Source organism: Vanessa atalanta, chromosome Z, assembly GCF_905147765.1.
Source record: "Vanessa atalanta chromosome Z, ilVanAtal1.2, whole genome shotgun sequence".
NCBI classification, from domain to species: Eukaryota; Metazoa; Arthropoda; class Insecta; order Lepidoptera; family Nymphalidae; genus Vanessa; species Vanessa atalanta.
Genome location: NC_061902.1, coordinates 4697778 through 4722779, shown reverse-complemented (window position 1 = coordinate 4722779; position 25002 = coordinate 4697778). Strand labels below are relative to the sequence as shown.

Here is a 25002-nt window from a genome sequence, read left to right as displayed (position 1 = left end):
AGCTTCAAATCAAAGAGTTCATAAATATAATTAAATAAATATGACATTCAGTTTGGCTGATACAACGAAAATTTTGAATGATTATTATTCTAAGTATTCCTTATGGATACACCTATCTTAAAAATATGGGTATGGAGAATATCACCGAATTGATTAAGAAGCATGAGAATATTTAGAATATTTGCATGACTTTTTGGAGAACAATTAAGTCTAAACTTGAGAAATTATGAAAACTTGACGCTATCAAATTTAAATAAAACATTTAGTGACAAAAAAAAGAAACAACACGCCCGAAGCTTAAGGTGTCGCAATAGACCGAGAAGATTATGATAACAGCTATATTATGATTCTGAGACGATATAAAGGATAAATGTATGTTAATATTACGGGAAGATGACTACGATATGCCGCGAATAAAAATAAAAGGAATAAAGAAAAGTAAATGCGTCTTGAGATGTACTTCATTGCAACACACGTTCGCCTCAAGAGGTATTTTATTATAGCTGAAATTCTTAGTTCAGATTTGGCACTTTTTATTTTTTCTCAAAAATAATTAGAAATAAAGTTTGCCATTTCAAGGGCCTTGGTACTTTTTAATTTTCACGAGTGCAAAAAATATTTGAATGATTCGAGGAGTGTTTCAGCTTTGACGTTATATAATTGTAACATATATTTCCAATATTCGTTCCTTCGTTGCGCGAACTTTTTGATCTCCTGCCGTATTCGATATAATTGTAGATGACGTGTATTAACATAACACGATTAATTAACGGTACACTAATCACTTTATATTGACGCACCAAACGTAATTACGCAAATTAAATTCAAATTAATATTGTTATTAACAAAGACTAAATTCCAGTGCACTAAAATAGTAAATACTTCTGCTATTAGTATATTTATTTTGTTTTCACTATAAACTAAGTTAGGATTTATTACTTAGTTGGCAAAAGTTTTTTCACCTATCAAAGGTACAATTCAATTAACTTCTCTGTTGCGGCAAATCGAATATGATAGTGGTCCATTTCAAGGAAAATTAAAAACTATGATTTTATTTTTATTTTTTTATTTTATTTAAATTTATCATTTTGATAGTACCAAAGTAAATCAATTGTATCTTGTGTGTGTTGTAAAAAGGAGATAAAATATATTTAGAAATTTACTGGATAGGTAAATATTAACACGATAATTTCAGGGACTATAAACGATAAAATGGAATATTTTAATATTACAAACGACTAACGTATAATTGATTCTTAATTTTGAAATAAAATAGTTATAGTTTCCAATTATCTTAAGCCCCATTTAAAATAGTCGTATACGGCTTGTACTTTCAATAAACGACCTTTTTATATTTTAATTACTAAATAAAATCTAAGACAAATTTTATAAGCTAAATAAATTATATGTCGATAGGTACAACAATTTTTACGCCACGAAAACAAACATTTACTTGCCATTGCATTTGTAATTCTATTAAATAGGTAAATTAATAGTTAAAGGCATACAAAATAGTAAAGGAAATAATTTTACAATTATTAAATAAATAAAAAGAACGATAAGAGGTCAATTTCATTTAATAGAGATCCTATTGACTTAGTACGAATTTTATCCATGCTTTTTTTCTAACATGTAAATGTTAATGTTGTGTTAAATCCAGATGTAACTGGTTCAATCAATGGACAATGTTTGCTACATTAGGTCGGCTAATTAGCATAGTTCCCCGCATGGCAAATATTGGTGCTTATCAAACTGTTCTTTGGTTACGTTGCGTGTGTGACCAAATGATACAAAGTATCAGTAAGAGTGGAGGCGTTCATATATAAAGATTATTATTTAAAATATATCTATGCTACTATAATAAACGTGGAAGTGTCTATGGCTGTGTGTTGAATTTGATAAAATTTGATAAGCTTGAAAACCAAGGTATTATATGCGGTGCTTTTTTTTATAATTAACACCTCACAGTTACAGTAAAAACAAAGCATTATCCTGTCATTCGATTTCTTCTTCAGTTGCTGCATCATTTCTTTTTTTGCATTCTTCTGTCTCGCCTTTTTTCTTTGACTTGTTATTGTTAAACTAACCTCACCTGACCTTAGATCATTTTTTTTTTATTATACTTAGGTTCCTCTTTCTTCGTCCAGGGTAATTTTACATTTTATCCTTTTTCTACAACACTATGTTGTATATTGTCAATTTGAATAATTTAAATCTATTTTCATAACTGAATCCTGTCCAAAAGTATGTATTTATGTAAAAATTCCCAAGGGAACAATTAACGTCGTACTAAAATAATAAACACTAGTCACAATGGTTCCCATTACTGTTTATATATGGAGCAATATTTATTATAATAAATGTATCTCTAGGGGTATTTTAATTGTAATGCAATTTCTAGAATATTCTGTGTTCTTATGTCCGGGTTACGGTTCTTGTAACATTGAAATATGTCTCGTCGCCAACGTCGGAATTTAAATGAATGGCTTCGCTCGGAGCTTATAAAAATAGTCACAGTGATGTTTATTTACTCGGCGATTCAAATGAACACGTAATAAGTGAAGCTGAAGGAAACGTTAAGTCGCCTCAATACGTGTATGTTAACCAATATTATTTTTATTAAAAGTATTATATTTCTGGGCTTAAAGTATTTTTCTTTATAAAATATCTATAGTTACGCAACAAATTTAATTAGTCTGTCGCTTACTTGCTTTTTTTAAAGGATGTACTAACAATTATGTTTATAAAATTAGTTTCAGATGATGTTCTTAAATTTAAAAATTAAAAAACGTCCCGTAAATGTCTTCCACTGGGAAAGCATTTTCATTTATAAATTAAGCGCAAGAAAATTCAGAGATACTTGCTTGCGTTAGCGCCGATAGATGAAGATCCAATGATTCTTGGATGTTCTTCCCAGTGGACCATCTCGGATGTCTAAGCTTTACATTTTGATATTGTGTTAAAGCTTTGCTTTGTTTTAATTTTGATTAAGTGATTATAACATGTTTATTATTAATTCTTTTTAGATTAATATTTTTATTAATATTATGGTGTAATGGATTATTGCCATTAACCAAGCGTTTATAACATTGAATGAAATATTTATTAATTAAATATTTGTCTTATGTATTCGGCGTCGTCCCGAACTCCTGGAAGACTGCTTTGGTGCATTCGATCCCTGAAAACCGCAACCGCTCAATCCCGTCCCATTATAGGCCTATAGCCATCACCTCCTTGTTCTCCAAGGTAATGGAGTCCCTTATAAACTGCCAGCTCCTGCGGTACCTAGAGGAGTACCAGCTGATTAGCGACCGCCAGTACGGTTTCCGTCGGGGTCGCTCAGTCGGAGATCTACTAGTTTACCTAACTAATAGATGGGCGGAAGCAGTTGAGAGCAAGGGGGAGGCATTAGCACCCAGTCTGGACATAGCGAAGTCGATCGCGTGTGGCACAAAGCACTTCTTTCGAAGCTTCCTTCCTATGGGCTTCCCGGGAAATTATGCTATTGGATCACCAGCTTTTTGGCAGATGGAAGTATCAAGGTTGTTGTTGACGGTGCATGCTCTGACTTAAAATTAGTTTTACGGAACATTCACTACCTACGCAGATGACAGTACCGGAGACCCCTTATACACCGGCCGTGCTAATATTTCTCGGGAAAACGTCGACGAAAATCGGAATAAACTTGTGTCTGAAATCGAGTCTTCGTTAAACAAAGTCTCGGACTGGGACCGGCTAAACCTAGTCCACTTCAACCCTAAAAAGACGCGTTAACCGCTAAAAAATAAAAAATAAAATGTTTGGATTAAACCAGCTTTCACCGGCGGTTTTTCCGAAAAAAAGCGTATTCATTCCTTAAAGGCCGGCAACGCACCTGCAAGCCCCCGGTGTTGCAGATGTCCATGGGCGGTGGTAATCACTTTCCATCAGGTGAGCCTCCTGCTCGTTTGCCCCCTATAACATAAAAAAACTTTGATTTAAAATTAAAACGACTATATTATAGGCCAACTCTATTTTTGGTCCTATTTTAATTTTTCCTAGCTAATTTAAATTAATTGAAACTATTTTTATGTAGATTAGGTAATTTAGAATTGATTTGTGGTGCTATTTCCAGATATAGCTATATCATTATTTGTTCTAAATATCATTTTATTTTTTGTTTCAGTATGAATTTAAAGCGAGGGGTGTGAAGAAGCGCAAAGTTACCGTGGACGTGTCGATAGATGGCGTGCGTGTGACCACGCGTACCAAGCACGCTAAGAAAAAGGTATGTATCAATATCAAGATAATTTTTAAACGTGTAAATATTTAAAATATGATGGAACTCTAAAGAACCTGCTGTACATTTATATTGGTGAATATATATGGTCAGTACCGGTACCAATGACTTATTAAAGCTTAACTCCATAGAGACCAATTAACCTTACGAATACTTAAATGTTAAGATTGTATATGTTTGTAAGATATTTGTAAGTGGATTAATAGTGTTATTTATTTTAATACATAAGCCGTCGAGCTAATTTACCTGATTGGTCACCGATTCTGTCATAGACAACGTAAGAAATATACATCATACTTTATATTGTCAATTCGCTGCCAACTGACTCACCTGATGTTTGGCGGTAGAATAAGTGATGAGTGGGTACTGCTACCTACACGAACTTACGCAAACGGCCATTATTGGTGAAATAGATATTATTTGAAGATAAACAAGTAACTAAAGCTTGGTTAAATCAATGGTTTTATATTCGGACACTTTAAAAGCCATTTATTTTAATGGATTAACGTTAAATATATCAAATCAAAATTTAATATACAATTTTGAATTAATTTCAAATATTAATCCTTTTTTTTACAAAAACATCTAAGTCAATAACATTTTAGGGTGAGTTAAATGAGCTTTATAATATATGATTAATGATCATACTATTTTCTTTTTCAACTACAGTGCTTATCAGTGCTTATTTTAAATCTAATAAACAAAAAATCAATTGACAAAAAGAGTGTTTTGTGTCAATTGGTTGCATATAATAAACATTATCATGATCACCATCAAACACCAGTCAGGATGTTACGTCACTATAGCGTTGGAGAAGTCTCGTTTAATCTTCTGATTTCGTATCCGAGCAATCGAATTTAGAGGGTCGATTTAAATAGAGTGTCATTTCCCGGGGCTACAGTTAAATTTGGGATCCCTCAGGAATCTATTCTTGGTCTATTTCCCTTCCTTTTTTTATATAAATGACTTGCCTTATCTTGTAGCTTAGAAACACGAGAGTATTGATTTTTTAAGACACTTCTCGTATTTATAAAATTAAAAGAATCATTTATGTCAAAGGCTTTGCGTAAGTCTGTCTGGGTAGGTACCACCCACTCATCACAACTACCGCCAAACAACAATACTAAGTATAGTTTTAATAAAAACATTTGTAATAAAATCTTAATTCCCAAACTTGGTGGCGTAAATTTCTTTGGGCAATAGTGACCATTTAATATAAACTTTTTTTATAAAAAAAAAAATAGTACTCGCCCTATAATTTTATAAAATAACAATATGTAATCGGCACAAAGCCAATAGCTTACGACTTAATAATAAAAATTTCTTAAAAACGCTATAATTTTCAACGTACGATGTGTAAAAACGAATATACTCCTAACGCATCAACATAGATGCTTATCCTAATGGCTCCCTCATTAAAGGACTGGACATTAGACAGGCTTCTGCAACATTTGCTTAAAGAAATAAGATGTTAACTGCTCGCCCGGTATTTTTATTTACATCAACGTTATAATGGTATGATATTCTAGTGTGATCGGAAAAATGCAGCCGATATCAAGATGTTTTTTTTTTAAATGTTTATTCGCGAAAGATTCATTAAAAAGTAAATTTAAAGACCTCCAATCGTGTACTATTGGTAAATGTTGTTATATACCTATATTCGTAAAAAACATTAAAGAATTTTTCAGACCATTATGAGATTACGGAGGTTAATGACTCTTTTGGGACATTGCGCTTGTACGCCTTTACACAAAAGGATCACAGAAAATGTTGAAGTAAATTCAATTTGTAAATTTTAAAAAATCCTTTAAGACAATAAATTATGTGCTATAATATAAACGTTGTTGTTGCAATTTTATGAAAGTTTTACATGATAACACACCTTGGGAGGGAATTTTGTCTTTTATTCAATATTTTCAAAGCTTATAGTGTTCATAGGGACAATTTCAAACATATTTTACCGATCATCGATGTATGCAATATGTGTCCTATCGGGAATGGTTTCATGAGATCCGCTGTGGGATTGACCCATATGAGCGGAATAAAGTATGCAGGTGTTAACATACATATTACATTTATTTTCAACCTTATTCCCTTGAAATTAAAACTCAAAACCGCACGATTTTTATATTCTGCATTGCTACGAGGCGGACGTGAGCGAAATATACACGGAGTTTTGTTGCAATGTTCATTGAATAGTCACTTTTTAAATTTTCTCTTTAGTTTGATTATATACATTATTTATTAAACTCGTATATATATAGATGTAATTAAATCATTTTTTTTATTAAGATGTTTTGCTTATTCTCAAATTTTATAGTATTTATAAATTCGGATTAAATGGATACGAATTATTTCTGTCAACTAAAACGTGGAAGAAATTGTAAACTTCTTTTTCCCTCTCGTTATCAGGACTCTTTTTGTTTTATTTTAGATATTTATATTATACGATTTTAAATTCAGCTATAAAATTGCAGTGAAATTGTTCGAAAAAGTTCAAAAAGTGAAAAGTCTTCAACTTCATATATATTCATAAGGTAGACTAGACCACAAAATTGATTTCGAGATGAAAGAAATTTAACCTAGAAACTTCTACGATCCCTAATTTATTCAATCCGAAATGAACCAGTGACTTCATCTCTGAAATTTATACATAAATATTTGTTAAACTATTTGAAAAAAAAATATATAAAAGTAAGTCCGTTAATACCAAGCAAAGTTTATTTTATGAAGAAGGGTAGAATTTTTTCCACCACGTTCCATTGTTGGATTAAAATTGTAAGAAAAAGAAAAGTTTTTTTTTTTTTAATTTCTTTAATTATTTAATACAAAGTCACACTTAACTCTTAATTCAATAATTTATTAATTATTTTTATCTTTGTGATCAGTTATAAAACACACGCCATCTTTATTTTTTCTCCAATCTAATCTTTTTGTTTTAAAAGCCCGCCAAAAACTACTTATAATTACATCCACAGATAACAAAGTTTGGTCGTAAGTTGATTAACAAAATCAACGTTCGATTCTAGTAGATATAAATAAAATTATTTGTCTGAGATATAAAACTAATAAATAATTAATATTTTTAATTGTAATAATTATTATCATTTGCGTGTAAAATGTGGCAGAATTTCATTCCACGATGGTCGACTCTCATATATCCTTACCTTTTTACAATCACGCGATGAAACAAACATTAAATAGATGAAAACTCGGCAGAGCACCCATTTAAATCCACTAGCTATCTTATACTTGAAATTCGATTAAGATTATTTTAAAACATGACTAACGACATCACTTTTATAACCCGTGACGTTCTAAATAAAACTATTAATTTTAGCTACATACCTAGTATATATAATATATCCACAACGATTTGTCCACCCAAATAATACGTCATGTAGCTGGAAAGAATCCGCGCATGAAAATCGGCGAGATTTATTTTATTGAATTGGTATGTTGTACTTGTCATTAACTAGCCGTCCCGATTTCATACGTGTGTCGTTTACTTTAGATTTAATTATTTACTTTGAGATATTTTTTACCTGTTGAACAAAATGATTTTAGCTTATTTCATCCAACGCGGGCTCATTACAATGTTTTCCGCCATATTCCAGCACGAAGTGAATAGTTATTATAAACACAAATTAAGTACATCAAAATACCTCAGTAGTTATATATAACGACATAACCGAATATAACGTATGGTTAATTATATAGTGGTATTTAAATCAAAACAATTTTACGACTTTAATATTATTGGAAAAATATATTTAAAATATTCGTGCAATAATAATAATATGTATGCTTGCGCGTTTGAAAGCGAATGGTTTTATAAAATTTCAACAAAAATAAAAAATAAATTAAATTTATTTTTAAAATTTAAAATGAGCCAAACCAGTTTGTATAAGACTTAGTTAAACAAATTGGCGAATTGATAACCTCCTTCGTTTTTTGAAATCGGCTACAGATTGTATAATAATTGTTTATTTTATATAGCGGGCTAACCTTTTCGGACTCGTTTTTTGTATACTAAACAATGTTGGTAAAAGAAAAATAAAAGAGTATATCTTCTAAAATTTGTAACATGAATAAAATTATTGAAACATTATGCAATATTTCTAAAAAAATTCTCAGGTGACAAAATCGTTTTGGACACTTACTATTTTGTTAAAAAATTTACTCGTTCGAAAAAAAAAACAAATACATCTATGGTCTGAATGACATACCTTTCCTTATATCGATCAAAATAATCATAATATATATTTAAAAAAACACAGGAGGTTCATATCGAACGTTCCAGAACAAAATAATCACTAATAATATTTACGTTCAATATACCTATATTATATTTGAATGAAATGTATTGTTTAGTAAAATATATTGATAAGCGCCTGCTAATCTCAAACTGTCATAAATCAATGCAAAACTATCATCAGTCCCGAGGCAAACGTAACCGAAGCCTTATTTACGGCTAACCATTACTAACAGATAACCTCGACGGCCATTTTAGTAATATAAGATTTATAATTAACAAGATAGCACCAAGCCTGCAGTTATTATTTATTAAATATATAATTATATTACCTCTCTCATATAATATATGTGAATTTATTTTATTGTCTCTCGGAGCATTATTAGAGGTATTATGTAAGGAGAAATTCGAATCTCACGAGCACAAGCCTGCAATGTCTGCAATAAAATTGATAGGATACTCGTATCATTATGACGTATGTCACATGACACCGTAAGTCTGTTGTCAACATTCGACGAGTGAGATACGAAGTGAATTCATAGAGAATCGCACTGCTGATTTCATATTACGTTGCTAAATTTATATACGTTAACATCTTTCATATTCTGATTCAATTAAAACTTTGTACAGTTGTTGTTGGCGCATACGTGAAGGTTTTTCACATAAACCCATCAACATAAAATAGATGGCGTAGGAATCGTATAAAATCGTTGCTCGTCTTGTATGCGCCCGCGCATCGTTTAATGTATACCTACGTATAATTTGTTATTGTTGAGTAAGACGTATTTACTAAAGAGGTTGGAAATTTATATTTATTAAGTAGTTTAAATTTTCTGTCAATTCGACTCAACCGAATCATCCCATTTGAGTTTATTTTTTTTAAATCATGCGTAAAGAACTGCATATATTCATAATTTTTATTTGTGCCAGACAAACATGATACATGTTAGACAAATCGAATGCATCCATTCAAGATATCATTATTATCAGTATTGGATATCATATAATTATAATGATCATAAAATTCATTAATAAAAAAAATACTTACTCTAATGTTTTTTTGACAAGACGAAAACAATACCGACATTTTGCACGTTTCGACTGTTAATTTTATTTAAAGGAAAACTGATCTAGGTCCCTAAGAACAATAAACAAAGACATAAGTATTTCTAATTAGTCTTTTTACGTCCTTAACGCACTTATTATTAAAATTAGCTCTAATTAAAAGAAATATTAAAAATTAGTAACTAAATAATGACGAAAGATTGTAATTTGTGGATCATTAATACCAATACATAAAAACCCGATAATCAACCTTCATGTGTTAAGTTTTTATTATTATTATTAAATATAATTTATTATTAAAGAAAAAATCTAACCCTTAGCGACCACACAGGTAACCAGTTACACCAGGCTCAGAAAAGGTGAATGAATTAGAGGTCTAACGCTTTTGGAATTGATCCAAGTAACGACATCATTCATTATCATTACACAGATAGCCGACAAAACGCTTCGCAGCGCTTTGAGCTTTTGTTGTCTCAGCGTGGTGTGACAAACCACAGTGTAGACACAACGGTTTCTTGGCTCATACTTTTTTTTCTAATCAACTTGTGTGGTGTTGAAAAATAAATTAAAGTAATTTTTTGAAATGGGTGATCTGGAAAAAAACACCTACGTACTTCGAAGGGCGGAGGTGCGTTCTTTGCAACCGAAAGAGCGACAAAACGCGTTTTGGATATTCGGTCAATAAAATAGGACCCAAAATAATATTGATGTGTTCAAATATCATTGAAATAAAATATTTTTTTACTTTTCTGTAATATGTATTTAGAAGTTAATAAAACACAAATAATGTAAGTTACATGATTTTTCTGTTATGTATATTGTGCATACATTCCGAAATAGTCTATTAAACGCTTAATTTTTAATGATTTTTTTTACTAATACATGCCATTTTTGTGTATCGAATAGACCTATAAAAATCTTTAGAAATGATGAATAACTCTTTACCAAACTTGAAAAAATCGGTCAAAACTCTTAAAACACTTGTACAAGATGTGTCGTGTTCGACTAGGTTTTTCACCATGAGATAATGAGTTGCCCCATGTGGCTACTATGTGGCTTAACTAAGGTGCGGCCGCTAAGAGTTAATGTCACTGTTCTACTACTATTATTCAAATTCCCATTCAACGAACTCCAATTTAATTTTCGTTTTACGCAGATATTTTTATTATAGAAATATACATGCATATTGTTATTATGTGTAGTGTGAAATTAAATAAAAATATACTTTATTCAAGCAGGCGTTTACAAGCACTATTGATTCGTTACTTTACGGGATTGTAATAAATGTATAGCTACCACCGGTTCGGAATGTATATTCTACCGAGAAGAATCGGTAAGTAACTGGGTAGTTACTCTTTTTAGTATTTTGAGTACAAATTTATGTCAACAATATGCAATTAAATTTTTGTAATACGATATTTCTCCGCGCTTTTTTATCATGTATATAATCTTGCGTTCAGTATGCTTTATTTCAAAGAAACACATTTTAAACAGGACACATATACATTATTATCACACAGATGTTAATAAATACATACGCACATCCATACACATACAAAATTCGAAGAGACATTTCAATAGTGCAATTAGCTAATATAGGTACAATTGTAAAATTAATTTTCATTTCATTTTCATGAGCAAATTGTTTGACCGTTAATATAGTTCAAGGTTAAACTGAATGAAAATATCATGTAATAATGTTGATATTTCAGTTATTATTACCCTTTGATTAAAATGTGTCTGCGGTTCGTTACGGTTGTACGTAAAAGCATTCCACGTATTGAATTTTAAATGTTCAATGATTGGTGTATTTGGTGTACAATAACTACCGATAATTTCTATTCAACGTTGAAACCTTTGTTTCAAACGGACCGCATAAATAGTTTGTAGTGATCTGGAAACAATTGAACGTAGAAGTTATATATGTTTTTTGTTTTCTATGTCCAGTTTATTAACCGTTCATAATTTTATCATGACTCGGTAACAGCTTATTATTGAGGCATAACTACGTCGTGACTCTCGAGTTTGATCCTTTAACTTTTCTTCAGTTAATATTTAATACATTCGACATTCCAACATTATTTTGAAAAAATATAACTGACAAATCAGGAACGATTCAATTTCCGAATGGATTGTATTTTTTTGCTTTCAACCATATATATTAATAGCGTAAGCTGATTTCTGTCCCAGTGTTTATGGGACGATAGCTGCTCGTAGAAGATCGGTTATGGCTATATTTTGAAGAGATCCAGCCGTAGATGTGCAGAAAATTAAAGAGGATTCTTGATTGCAATTTACTAAATTGTTACGATTTAACAAATAATTAATTTTAGAGAGCGGAAAAAAGTTACTGGCCGGCTAGAGAGCGGCGGTGCTTTAGCTGTATAAAAAAGCAAACGTAAAACGTGCGAACAGACTTCGTCAGTTTACGTTGAAATTAAATCAAAACAAATGTCATAGGTTTCGAAATGCCTAAAAATTTGTTGAATAAACGCGAAGTCTCGCGGCCGACCCAGTAGTACGAATAAGAATGTAACTAAATTGGGTATACAAAAAAAAAATGTAACTTATAAAAGATAATAATTTTCCTGCTATCATAAAAAAATTAAACAAAATTCAAGAGAAACGCGTATTCGTAGATCGTTACCGAATAAACAAGGCTGGATTGTGGCTGCGATTGCAAATACGAACAAGTTATTCTGAATTTTAGTTCTAACGCAAACAGCTACGTACTGTATGTGGTAACAAAAATTACCATACATACTTCCGAACAAAGACAATTTGGATGCGCCCAGTTTTTGTAAAAGTTATTCTAAACGCGCGTTAGGATGGAAGACACGCATCTACCATTATTCGAAACCAGTAACAAAGTCAACACATTTTTGTCCAAGAAAATTTTGATTATATCAATAAAATGTACTAGAATTTACAACAGCCTACAGAAATGTCCGCGCTAGCTTATATCTATGTTCTAATGTACACTCATAATATTATATTAGTACCTACGTATCGCAGACGCCACCGCAGAAAATAAATAAGTAAATAAAACCTAACTTAACTTAACCTATATTGAAATCAATCACAGTTTTTTTTTGCGTTTGCGTTAATACCTAATTACCATTATATTTAATGTTGGTTATTTGCAAAGCAATTATTTCCAAGACATTAGTAATACTTTTTCAGACAAATATATATAGATACCTTAGGAATTTAATATAGATTAAAACTGACTTTCAAACTATACCATTCGCATGAGACGGTATCACTGATTCAAATTGCATGCAATCAAAAAAAACATTCGCTGCGAAACTGGTGATCGGATAACTGGGTAGAACAATAAAAAAAATACCTTTGCATTTAAAATTACCCAAGTTTGAAGGGTGAGTGAGCCAGTGTAACTACAGGCACAAGGGACATAACATCTTGAATAAGATTGGTGGCGCATTGGTGATGTTAGGAATGGTTAATATTTCTTATAGCACCATTGTCTATTGGCGCTGGTGACCACTTCAAGTGGCCAATATACTCGTTCGGCAACCCATGCCATAAAAAACGATATAAATTTGTATGTTATTCACACAGCACAACTAAAACATACTTATATAAACTAGTACATAATAAATAACTATTTATTTTCTATACATTAATATTTTCTTGTAAAGCGCACTTATCTTTTTATTCATTAATAGCACCCTTGCGAAACCGGGTCGCTTGTAATTAATAATAATTAGAGTGATAATACTTTTGACATATTACAAATACATGTATGTGTTGGTTCGCACTACTGTGAGCTTACTCGCTTTTGATTTTATATTTGCTTTTGTTACTTCACCATAATGTTCCGTACGCTCCATTCGCCTACGACCACAAAATTAGTCTCCGATTCAAATGTATGCAAGTAACCTTTTATTTAATTTTATCATAAAAGGTTTACATTCCATCTATAATAACAAAAAAAATTGTTATCATTAAAAAAAATTATGTATTTTCTTCATGCTTTCATTTTGTGTCTGATGCCTTATTATAAAAGTCTGAAATTTATATTAATAAAATACTTACTTCTATATTGTAAATATTATTGATAATATAACCTTAGTGTGATGGAAATCTGTTCTTCTCTATTGAATAAACATGTTTTTTATTCTATCCCACAGAAGGGTTCTTCGAAATTCTTCAGCCGCAACAGGAATGCCACGAATGATTGTATCGAGATCATGCACCACCCAATCTACCGTATCTTCTACGTCTCTCACGACAGTTCCGATTTGAAGATCTTCTCTTACATCGCTAGAGATGGTGCTACTAACGTTTTCAAGTGCAACGTTTTCAAGAGCAGCAGGAAGGTGAGCAGATTAATCTATTATCAAAACATATTTGGAGAAATTTTAGCATTAAATGGTCATACAAGTCTTTACAGACGAAACTATATAATTATCAATGATAGGTAAAACCTGTATCGAAAAACTGTGTAGAATATAAGTCTGTTACAAATTTATTCAACAATTGGACTTATTAAAAAGAGACGTTAATAACCCAACATTTTGTTGGATTAATATTCTGCTTTCTGGATAAATGGATCTTTACATTTAGAAGTGAATCATGGAAATAGTTAAACTTAAAAGTACAGAGAGTATAGAAATGGCGTCCAGTAGAACATGTTTAGGAACGTTATTACACAGCAAGTTCCTGTTTTTACGAAAAACTTTAAAATGAGTTTGTCGCGAGAGATATACCTATATGTAAATACTGTTAAGCGTTATTAAAAATTTAACCTTGAGTTGTTAGAGCAATCATACTAACTTTATACCATTACTTTTTGGCACGTTCTCCAGCTGTTAGCAATATCATATACATACTTTATTCAAGTATGTTCTTAAAGACACTTTTGTAGCTTGTAATATAGTATGTAAGAAATATAATTCTACCGTAAGTTAAATGTCTACTTTGAAGATAAGAACTGGCAAGAATTAAACAGTTTCCACCATTTCAATAACGTAAACGTAGTTATTTAATTTTATTGGCAAAAATTAAATTTATAAAAGTTTTTTTTTTTATAATAAACGACCAATTATTGCTTAAAATATTCGTTATAGAATTTTACTCGTATTGTTTTTTGTAAATAATACTAGGAAATTTGCTCAAATTTACTTACTAACAAATAAGCTTTGTACCCATAGTGATAACTATATCACAATACTTCGTCTTTTTCTTCCGAATATAAAATAAAAGAGATATAAAAAAGATAAAACTAGGTAACAAGAGCGTGTACTTATAAATAATTCACATACAAATACAAAAGTGTACGTCTGCTTAAGACAAGTTTTGTGAAAAAATAATTCAAAGAGAGTGTTCTGTTGTTAATCACATTTTTCGCTTGACGTGGTCCGAAGCTCTGTCGAGACAAAAGGTTGACATTTTTCTTAAAGGAAAATTTGCTTTTCTATTTAATTTATAGGTTTATATTTCGTAGCATATCTCCTGCTAGCTTTGAAAGATCACATCATCATGATCATGTTATAATTCATAAATAAACTGACTACATGTTCGAAATATTCTTAGGGTTCCATGTCTCTTAATTAAAAAGAAACCCTTTTAAGATTACTTCGTTGTTCATCTGCCCATCTAACTGTCTGTTTCTCCGTCAAACCTTCTTAACCTAGAATCTTGAAATTTGGTAAGAAACAAAAACTGGACACAAGTACACATACACACACACAACAAGTATAGGAAAAAAATCTTAAAAAATTGTTGTTTTTTCAGTGCCCGTTTTTCTATCTGTGTACAGTACGGTAATGTAAGGAAACAGTGCGCGAGTCCGACTCGCAACTGTCGGTTTTTTAAATACTTATATTCGCGTTCAAAATTATAGCCCTGCAGAGTCCCGTAGGTACTTGAAATAAAATAAATTAATGACATCAAAGCTCAGTGTTTGCTCGGGTTTGAACCATTATCTTCGGCAAATATGCACGATGGCCCACTTCGTAACCAATGATTGCAGGTCCAAATACAGGCGAGCGCCACTGAATTTTCATGTGTTTAATTTGTGTTTATGATTCGATTCGTACTCGACGGCGAAGGAAATCATCGTGAGGAAACCTGCACATGTCTAAATTCACAGAAATTCTGCCAATTTTGTATCCACCAACCCACATCAAAGCATTGTGGTGGAATAAGTCTTCCAAAAAAAAAACTTCTTCTGCAAGTAAAAAAAATCCTTATTAATTCAGTACAGATATTTCGGCGTAGTGGTTATCATAAATAATTTAAAATGACTACAAGAACAGTTATTTTACTAGAATATTAAACAGATAATAAGTTTCGTATTCGTGAAATCCGTATTGCACGAACATTTGGATCAGTCTGAATAACCCTGGCATTGATATTGGACTTGAATTTATCTCCGCATAACATCGGTATGTACATTAGGCCATCAGCTCCGATCATAATCACAAAATATTTGATAATATTCGTTAAATAAAAAATGTATATATTCTAAAAAAATTCGCAGTCAAATGTTGACCGTGTGATAAATATTTACTATTGAAATGATTTGATAAACTCGTATGCCGAAACGGCAAACGTCATGCCCTCTTATTGAAATAAATTTTATTTATAAAATATATTTAAGAAATATGTTCTAATTTTAGTTTTTTATGTTGTTTTTATTCTCAATCGCCTGCCGCATTCTGAGACATATTGTGATAATGAGTGTCTGCCACTCAACAATACACGACGACAGTGAATATTTAATAAAAGTACCTAAAATAGAAGTTTTTAAAATGATAAAGACAATTTTCTACACAAGACAAGCATCCGCCTATTACGCAACGATTAAACGTATTCAGCATACAATCTATTTTAAAATAAAACGTTCGTTGACTTTTACAATAGAATAATAAAATTATCTCGACTACGGATATTATCACGGTCGACTATAAAAGAAGCGACGCTCGATTTCAGGTAATCAACATTAAGAAACAAAAAATTTAAATAATATACGCAACGAAAATAGCTTTTTAAAATTAGACTTCAGACATTGTGTTGAAAAATTACAGCGTCAAAAGTGGGACCGTACCGCTTTGAAATTTGAAAAAAAGCTGCGTTTTTTCGGTCCAAAAATTCCTTCTCCGTTAAAAAATCAAGACTTCCTTAAATTAGTAAAATCTAGGGAATAGAAATTATTTCAATGCCGCTCGACTTGTATGTGATACTCGACGCTCGGCGTGTGCATTCAATATTATTTAACAAGAGCAAATACTGAGCCTTTTGTCCATCTGGTTCTCAAGTTTCTGGTTCTTTTCAAAAATTATTACAAAAAAATACAATTGTTTTGAAATACCAATAATTCATATGAGGTACTATTTTAAGATAAATATTATTGCAGGTATATATGAAGTTGTCGAACTGTCTGCGGATTAATTTGCGTAATAGTAGTAAATGAATATATTGTTTTTATTTTTCCTTTAGCGTTCAGTAATAAAAAAATAAAATAATGAATTTTACGTTACTCATGATAATTGCATGAAAACAGATATCAATAGATTTTAATTAACAGCATACATACTCCTTCGTCTCCTGTCCATCCACCACGCGTCACACATCCACAATCGGCATTTAACAAGCTATAATATTAAGTGAAGCTACCACCGGTTCGAAATGCAGATTCTACCGAGAAGAACCGGCAAGAAAGTCATAATTTGAACCCACGATCTCTGATTATTATTCAGGGGGCCATTTCAACTCACTAAACCATCGATTTCATACTGTCTACTCCAACAACACCCACTCACAACGACGGTCACAAGGGACATAACTTGATAATTCCCAAGGTTAGTGGTGATGTAATGTATCGTGAACATTGTTTACAGCGCCAATGTCTATGGTGGTGATCATGTACCATCAGGTGGCACATTTGCCCGCCCGCATACCTATCTTATATAAAAATATCGCCAATATTTCAATAAAATAAAACATTTTTTTTTTTATTAAACCACTTACGTATTTCGGCGGTTACATGCAAAACTTCGTTCCGTGTAACGCGCGTTGGTGACGTTGACGTAGAAAGGATCGTACGAGTATAATTATTTACTAGTCGTGCGATAGATAATAAAATGTGCGGATTAAAGACGTATGACGGCGTGATTTAAATTGATCAATCTCGACCAACCACCTGCTTATGTATCAGTTATATCTAACGCCGTTTTTATAGATGCGCATAAATTACATCTGTATGTATCCCTCTGTGAACTCGGTACATTCGTTACTTTTGTGGTCAGTTTAATATGATATATATTTGTTTAGATATAAATGCTTTGCTCATATCGTATGATTTATTATATGATTGTTTATTTATTAAATATCAATGTACAGTTAAAAGTCTATTTTTTGTTCACTATCTATCTGCCTGTACCGGCTTTATACTTTAAACATATTGTTATACAAGAACTGTTTATTCTCGGGTGACAAAATAAATGGAAATTATCAAATAAATAATTATCTTGGTATGGGCATGTTATACGGAGGTATGAGGACCATGTTGTGAGAAAGGTTTTGAGAGCGTACTCTTTCCTGAAAGGCCGGCAACGCACCTGCAAGCCCCCCGGTGTTGCAGATGTCCATGGGCGGTGGTAGTCACTTTCCATCAGGTGAGCCTCCTGCTCGTTTGCCACCTTATGACATAAAAAAAAAAAAAAAAAGAGAATGGATGTGGATGGATAATGAGGCAGGGGACGACCAAAGAGACGATGGATGGATTGTGTAAAAGACGATATGGTTAGAAAGAATGTTATTTGTGAGATGACGTCCGACAGAGAAGTATGGAAGAAGAAGACACCCTGCGCCGACTCCAAGTAAAATTGGGATAAGGGGAGGAGGATGATGATCAAATAAATAATTACACGGAGATTACAATGAAAAAGGAATTTGATGAAACTTAGATAATAACTTAGATCGCTTGATATAAAAATACCTACAGAGGTTAACGAGAGTCGTAAATAATACAAGCGATAGATATCTAAAAGTCATCCATTTGCGGCGTTTGTTTATAGTTTTGTTCTAAATCTGTCAGCTTGGAGTCGCTGCTTGCTGTCAGGCTGCGCGGAAGCCGCACTCCTTGTTTACGAACATTATAAATCTAGTATTTCGCTACCTACTCGACTTTTATAATCAATTACTATTACGATCACTCGTAAACTGTATAAATATTCAAGGAGTTGTTCTATTTGTATTGACTCGTTTGTAGTTGTTCCTTAATTATAGCTTGTGATCGAATCAAAATACCGTTAACATCGAAACTACGATACGACGATAACTCGACTCAAGGCAAGTGGACTATAATTTACATGATTATTTGATAAGAGCTTAAGCTTTTTATTTTAATTAATTAACATAACGTTCATCTACGTTGCAAAGCTTAATATTTCAATGAATGAATTTAAATATAAACATCCATCGAATATTTTTCACATAAAATGTCAACAGATAAACTTCGTATCGACTAATCAAGATACGTTTATTTATTTGATGCGTGTATCCATTAAGGATCGTTATTATAATCAATGTTAACAGCGTAATATAAATATCTCGTATTAAACAACCCTGCTCTACGGTGAGTTCGAGTTTATTCTTACAAAATAGTTCTACAGTTAATTCACTAAATTTCTTATATTTTTAAATACAATCATTATAAGTACAAACGTATTCACTCAATTTTGAGAAATAAACGTACAGTTTCTGTACTTACAAAATTCTACTAGTTATTTTATTATACAATGTAATTATATATTAAGGCATATCGTTTTATTCAAAAATTATATTAATTAAATGTATACATATAGTTTTCGAAATAATTAGAATATAAAGTTTACCAAAGAAAATTAATTCACATCAAGTTACTGAGACGTAACAGTGACTGCTCTGTTTCTTATTGTTAAAATATCTTAACAGAAATCAAGTTATTTAATTAAGCCCTCGAAGCTCAAATTTCTTCTCAACGTCAGATCAGTAACTTTCGTTGCGATGATATTGTTTCTATTACTGTTAATTGTACGTAAAAATTACAAAGCAAATTGATAAACTGTGACTCGATACTACATTGTTATCAGGGAATAAATTTATTTCGACTTTCATTTCGTTCAAGAAGATTCATTTGGTCGTAAAAAAGCCGCCCCCGTCAGGAGTAACGACTTCTGTCTTGCACTTGACGCCTCTTTCTCACACGTCGTAACTGTAAATGCGAAGAGCCCTTAACGATTTACATTAATATCTCTGAATGTGTATAATGAATAAAGTCGTACATTGTAGGGATGCAATTTGCATAAATTGCACTTGAGAAGGAAACTTTCATCGTGTGCGAATGATTATAATACACCGTGCAATAATTATGTCTTGTCCAGTGCAAGCGCGTATACGACACGGTCGGCATACACGAGAGCTGTTCGGAATACGTGAATGTGTTTATTTGCGGTGCTTGTAGCGACGCGCGACGCACGCGCCGACCATGCCGCCGCCACTTCAGTTGTTTCGTGGGTACCCGTGCGGAAGAGCGCGTCACATACTAGCCGATTTCATTTATAACGCGAAACGATCTAACGGATAATAAATCACATGTGCTCAATAAATCATCGACAATGTCTAACAATAAGGATCAAGATAAGCACAAACCGAAAAGTTTACCGACTGAAGTTTTGTTGAAGGCGCGAAGTACATTGTTCGCACTCGGAGGTGCTTTGAAGTCTAAGCAGGAGCCGCAAAGGACTAAGCCGCCGAAGCAGGACCTGAAGAATAAGAAGAATCAGGAAAGGTTAAAGAGTTGTAGATCGGAACCAGAGTTTGGGGACATTCGTAAAGTAAAACACCGAAGCCGTATCGATGACCTCCCTCGCGATTACGTCGGTTCGAGACCCAGACCTCTCTCGGTGGGGGCGATGAAACGGTACGAAGACGATGTGGAATTTCACTGTGGAAGTTTCCCAAAAGACACATCGATACAGCGGCAGTTTGATTCAACGGATGACGTATGTGTGCAATCGCGACTTGTGATCCCGATTATCGAAAGACTCGGCCAAGATGTTCATATGCAAGACGTAAATGAAAGACCGCGTAAAAAACTTTCCTTTCGTGAACCTGAAATAGTTGGTAGCGGCAGCGCTACGCTGGGCCGTTCTAGCAAATTAATGGGCGTAAATAGCCTTACAAGAAGACCTAATAGAATATCGTTACGTTCGGATATGCATTCGAGTTTGGACGGCTTAGATTCTGATCTGGAGGTGAGTAATTATTTTGTATGAATAGTAATTATATTGTAGAAATGTTTGCAACAAAATATCATTTCGACAGCAATGTTAATAAAATCATAAAATACATTGTGCCCACTTTTCCTTATTGCTCGTCATGAATTTAATTACAATATTCATGTTTGTATTTGACATCTCGTTAAGAACAGAAGAATTATTTTTTTTTTCTTACTTAAATATAAGCATTCGGCAGCTGGTAATTTGAAAATAATATATATATATATTTTTATAATAAAGTTATTATGAGAACATGGTTTTTGCATCGTTCTTTGTTTTTTTTTTTAATTTATTTCTATTGTGCATCTGCGCAAAAAATATCCTGCAAAGTTAATATTTATAAGATATGAAATAAGCTGGTCGGCGTGTAGTTTTATTTTTTAAATATTAGCACGATTAAATTGAACTTTGCGTGTCTATTTGACGGCGTATATTTTCAACAGTACTGGTTTTTAAAGTAACATATATTTATTATATACATACGTTACGATACGATAGACTATATTTTGAAACGAAATTACTTTTAATGTGCTTTTAATATAATGTTTTCGGGATTTAAAAACCAAATGGAGATTTCTAAATCAGTTTTTTATTTACGTAATATAGAAGCATAATTTCAAGAAAACAGTTCCATAATTACGTCTTCTTACCTCGATTTCTAGTTTACCAAGAAAATGGTTAGTTTAATCCATATGATTTTCAAAGTAGGTTTACATTTTCCTTTCATAACTTTCCTTAAAAACCTAATAACTGTGCTGGTTTTATAAGTAGGCAAATAAACAAATATTTATTTATTTATACATTGGACATTTTAAATATGCTAAGTATTAGCGGGAATATTATTTGATTATTAACTATTTTTTATTATTAATATAAATATTTTTTAGGAATGACCGTTACTATTATTTATGAATTTAAATATAATTAATAAATACTTAAACGGGCACTTAATTATAATTTTAAACTATCAGATATTAAAATTGCAACAAGCTTAATTATTTTAGTAAACGCGATGTCAAAACACAATCATTATGCCTGCCTGTCGTCCTGCTTATCCATACACATATTATTATAATATAAAAATATAAAAAAACCTATCTTAATATTCCTTAAAATTGCTTAATAGAAAAACAATTTGTTTTTCGTCGTATTTAGTATATGTTGTTTACTACGTTGGACGTACCTATAAATATATAAAATACGACTGCAAATAATTTATAAATCAAAACGTATATATACGTCGAAAATATGAACTAGCGTGAAATAATTAATTCTCATTACTGTCAGAATTGTCTCTAACGATCTTAAAATTAGAAAAAATTATCATACTCGTAAATGTATATTTGACAAAAAGCGCTAGTCGTACTTTGTGTCAGTGGTTGTGCGTCGTATTTACCTTTGGTCTTGTCGGTCTACCTAACGAGCGAAATACTAGCTGGCTTATTAGTTTGAAGATAAACAAAAATGAACGAGATGTTTTAAATTTCTAGCTTTCGCCAAATGAACAATATTTTAACTTTATTAAGAGAAAAACGTAAACGGATTACCAATTATTGTTTTTTTACTCTTATATACATATTATTTTGATATTATTAACATTACAACTCAACAATAGTTAACAAACAAACAAATCGTTTGACAAACCAAATATATTATTGGTTAAATCTAAGTTTCAAAAAATTCTATAAATTTTATCTTCCTTCATTAAGACACGAACGCCTTCGATTTTTTTTTTAAGAACTCCTTTGAATTTCTGTTGGATATCACACCTGGTAACTGATTAGTGGCTGACAGAGAATCTCGGTTTCTTTGGCAAGTTGCCGCGAGTGAGTATGTAAACTCCGTTTGATTTATGTGTTACTATAGAAACCGTTGTAATGGTTTCGAAGCTCATTTTTAAAAATACGATCAATGAAAAGGTTTTTTGAAACAACAGAGAATAATAATTATATTTCAATAATACTCAGTACAGATAAACTAAATCAAAATACAAGATAATTATTTTTAATCGCTTCGCACTCGTTAAGCCATTTCATGACAACGTTCACATGTCGGGGTTCCGAAAACACTGGACCGTGAAAGTACGTACAATTAAAACCGCTTGGTTGACGAACTCTGGTAAAACTGGGAATTACATACTTTTCATGACATTTATGCACATTTAAATTTAAATATTTCAAAACTTTATTTCATCCTCGCGAAGTAGGTATTAATTAATAAAATTATATTCTTTTGTGATTGCTAGCAACTCTCAAAAAGTATTTGACAATTCAACCCGAGTCGGCTTCTTTATTCGGATCTTATTTATAAGTTAATAAATAACAATGTTATTAACGATATTCTTTTGATATTGTCACAAAAGAATAAGAAATGAGATAACAGTTATTATTTCTGAAAAATCAACGACTGGATTACGTTTATTATGATTGAAAATATTCAGGTTCGCGGAAGCGTTTTATAAATCGGCAGCACGAGCGACAATTCCACGTATTATTTGGGTCCGTCATAGTCTTGCGTCAAGGGCGATGCTTCCGTCGCCGAAACCATTTGTTATTTAGAAAACTTTAGAGCCGGCAATGTTTGCGAGATATTTTGGAACGGCCAATGTATGAATTACGTACTGGATGGCCGTTGAAACTGAGACGCGCTATCATTAATACACTCGGGGTTTAGTTTACGTTCCGGATCAATACACAAGTGCTAATGGAGTGAAATGAAGCAAACTATTATCGATTGCTTACATAATATCTATTATATATATATATATATATATAATATAACAATTGTTTTTCTTCTTTTATTTTACTCATAAAATTTACTATGATCATGTTATGTAACTTTATTATTTAATATCACATGTATTTATTATTTCAACGGTATTTACATTATTATAATTATTTTCAACCTTATCTACAAACGCTCTGAGGTGCCTGGAAGAAGTCTCTTGTAAAGAGAAGCTTTCCTTTGAACTAGGTATATAATAGTAAAATTTAAAAAAGCTTAAATTAATTAGTTTGTCTTAAAAATGTATTGTAATATTTCATTCGTCTGTATTAATATTAGAAAGTGGCAACATTTGTTTGTAGGCGGTAATCTCGAAAAGTAATTATCCAATTTCTGAGATCTATCATAAATATAATGGGAATTAACTATATTTATATTATATAATTTTTAATTAATTGTATCCGTGCGAAGCTGGGACGAGTCGTTAGCTTAAAAAAAAAACAATAAATATAGCATTAAGCGTTACAACTAATATAAGTATTGTTATTATACAACAGTATAAATAATACTGTTACAATGATGCCCGTTAAAATAGGTAATATGATAAAGGAAATAACATAAAATTAAATAAATATTCTGTAGAGCAACATGTTTCAGACAAACAAATATCAACAAAATAGAACTGTAACAGTTGTTTTCATTGAATTTGTAGATATTATAAGACTTTTAAATAGAGTACTTGGGTACTTTAATGGGCTCTTTGAAATATACACGTATTTTATTTAAATTTATAGAAAACGATTTTAAGTTCAACGCTTATTTTTTAACAACATATAATTATTAATATATAACATACGTGTTCTTTATTGAAGACAATATCATTAGCATTAGCAGCCTGTAAATTTCCCACTGCTGGGCTAAAGGCCTCCTCTCCCTTTGAGGCGAAGGTTTGGAGCATATTCCACCACGCTGCTCCAATGCGGGTTGGCGGAATACACATGTGGCAGAATTTCGTTGAAATTAGACACATGCAGGTTTCCTCACGATGTTTTCCTTTACCGCCGAGCACGAGATGATTTATAAATACAAATTAAGCACATGAAAATTCAGTAGTGCCTGCATGTGTCTGAACCCGAAATCATCGATTAAGATGTATGCGTTCTAACCGCTGGGCCATCTCGGATCTCAAGACAAAACCATCTGTTCGTAATTGCTTTGTATTTTGAGATTAAATAATCTATATTTATATTAAAATCTCATATGCTACGATGCATAGAAAATAAGGTAAGCGCCCTGTGCTATGTGTATTATTAGTACTACGAATGGTGTTTGAGTTGCCGCTGTGTTTCTTGCGTTATCGAAAAAATCCCAGATAAATAACTTAAATT

General features: G+C 31.7%; 1 protein-coding gene across 3 annotated transcripts in view; it reads left to right on the top strand.

Moving 5' to 3' along the window:
* LOC125075986 (carboxyl-terminal PDZ ligand of neuronal nitric oxide synthase protein) overlaps positions 1-25002 on the top strand; it is a 201237-nt gene that overhangs the window by 132580 nt on the left and 43655 nt on the right. For 2 of the 3 annotated variants that reach the window (XM_047687900.1, XM_047687899.1), the window contains exons 4-5: positions 4166-4267; positions 13754-13942. In XM_047687900.1, the coding sequence (XP_047543856.1) occupies positions 4166-4267; positions 13754-13942 (291 nt within the window). Of the gene's footprint in view, positions 1-4165; positions 4268-13753; positions 13943-20047; positions 20867-25002 lie in introns of those variants that run through there. The other variant, XM_047687898.1, reaches the window with a different exon arrangement.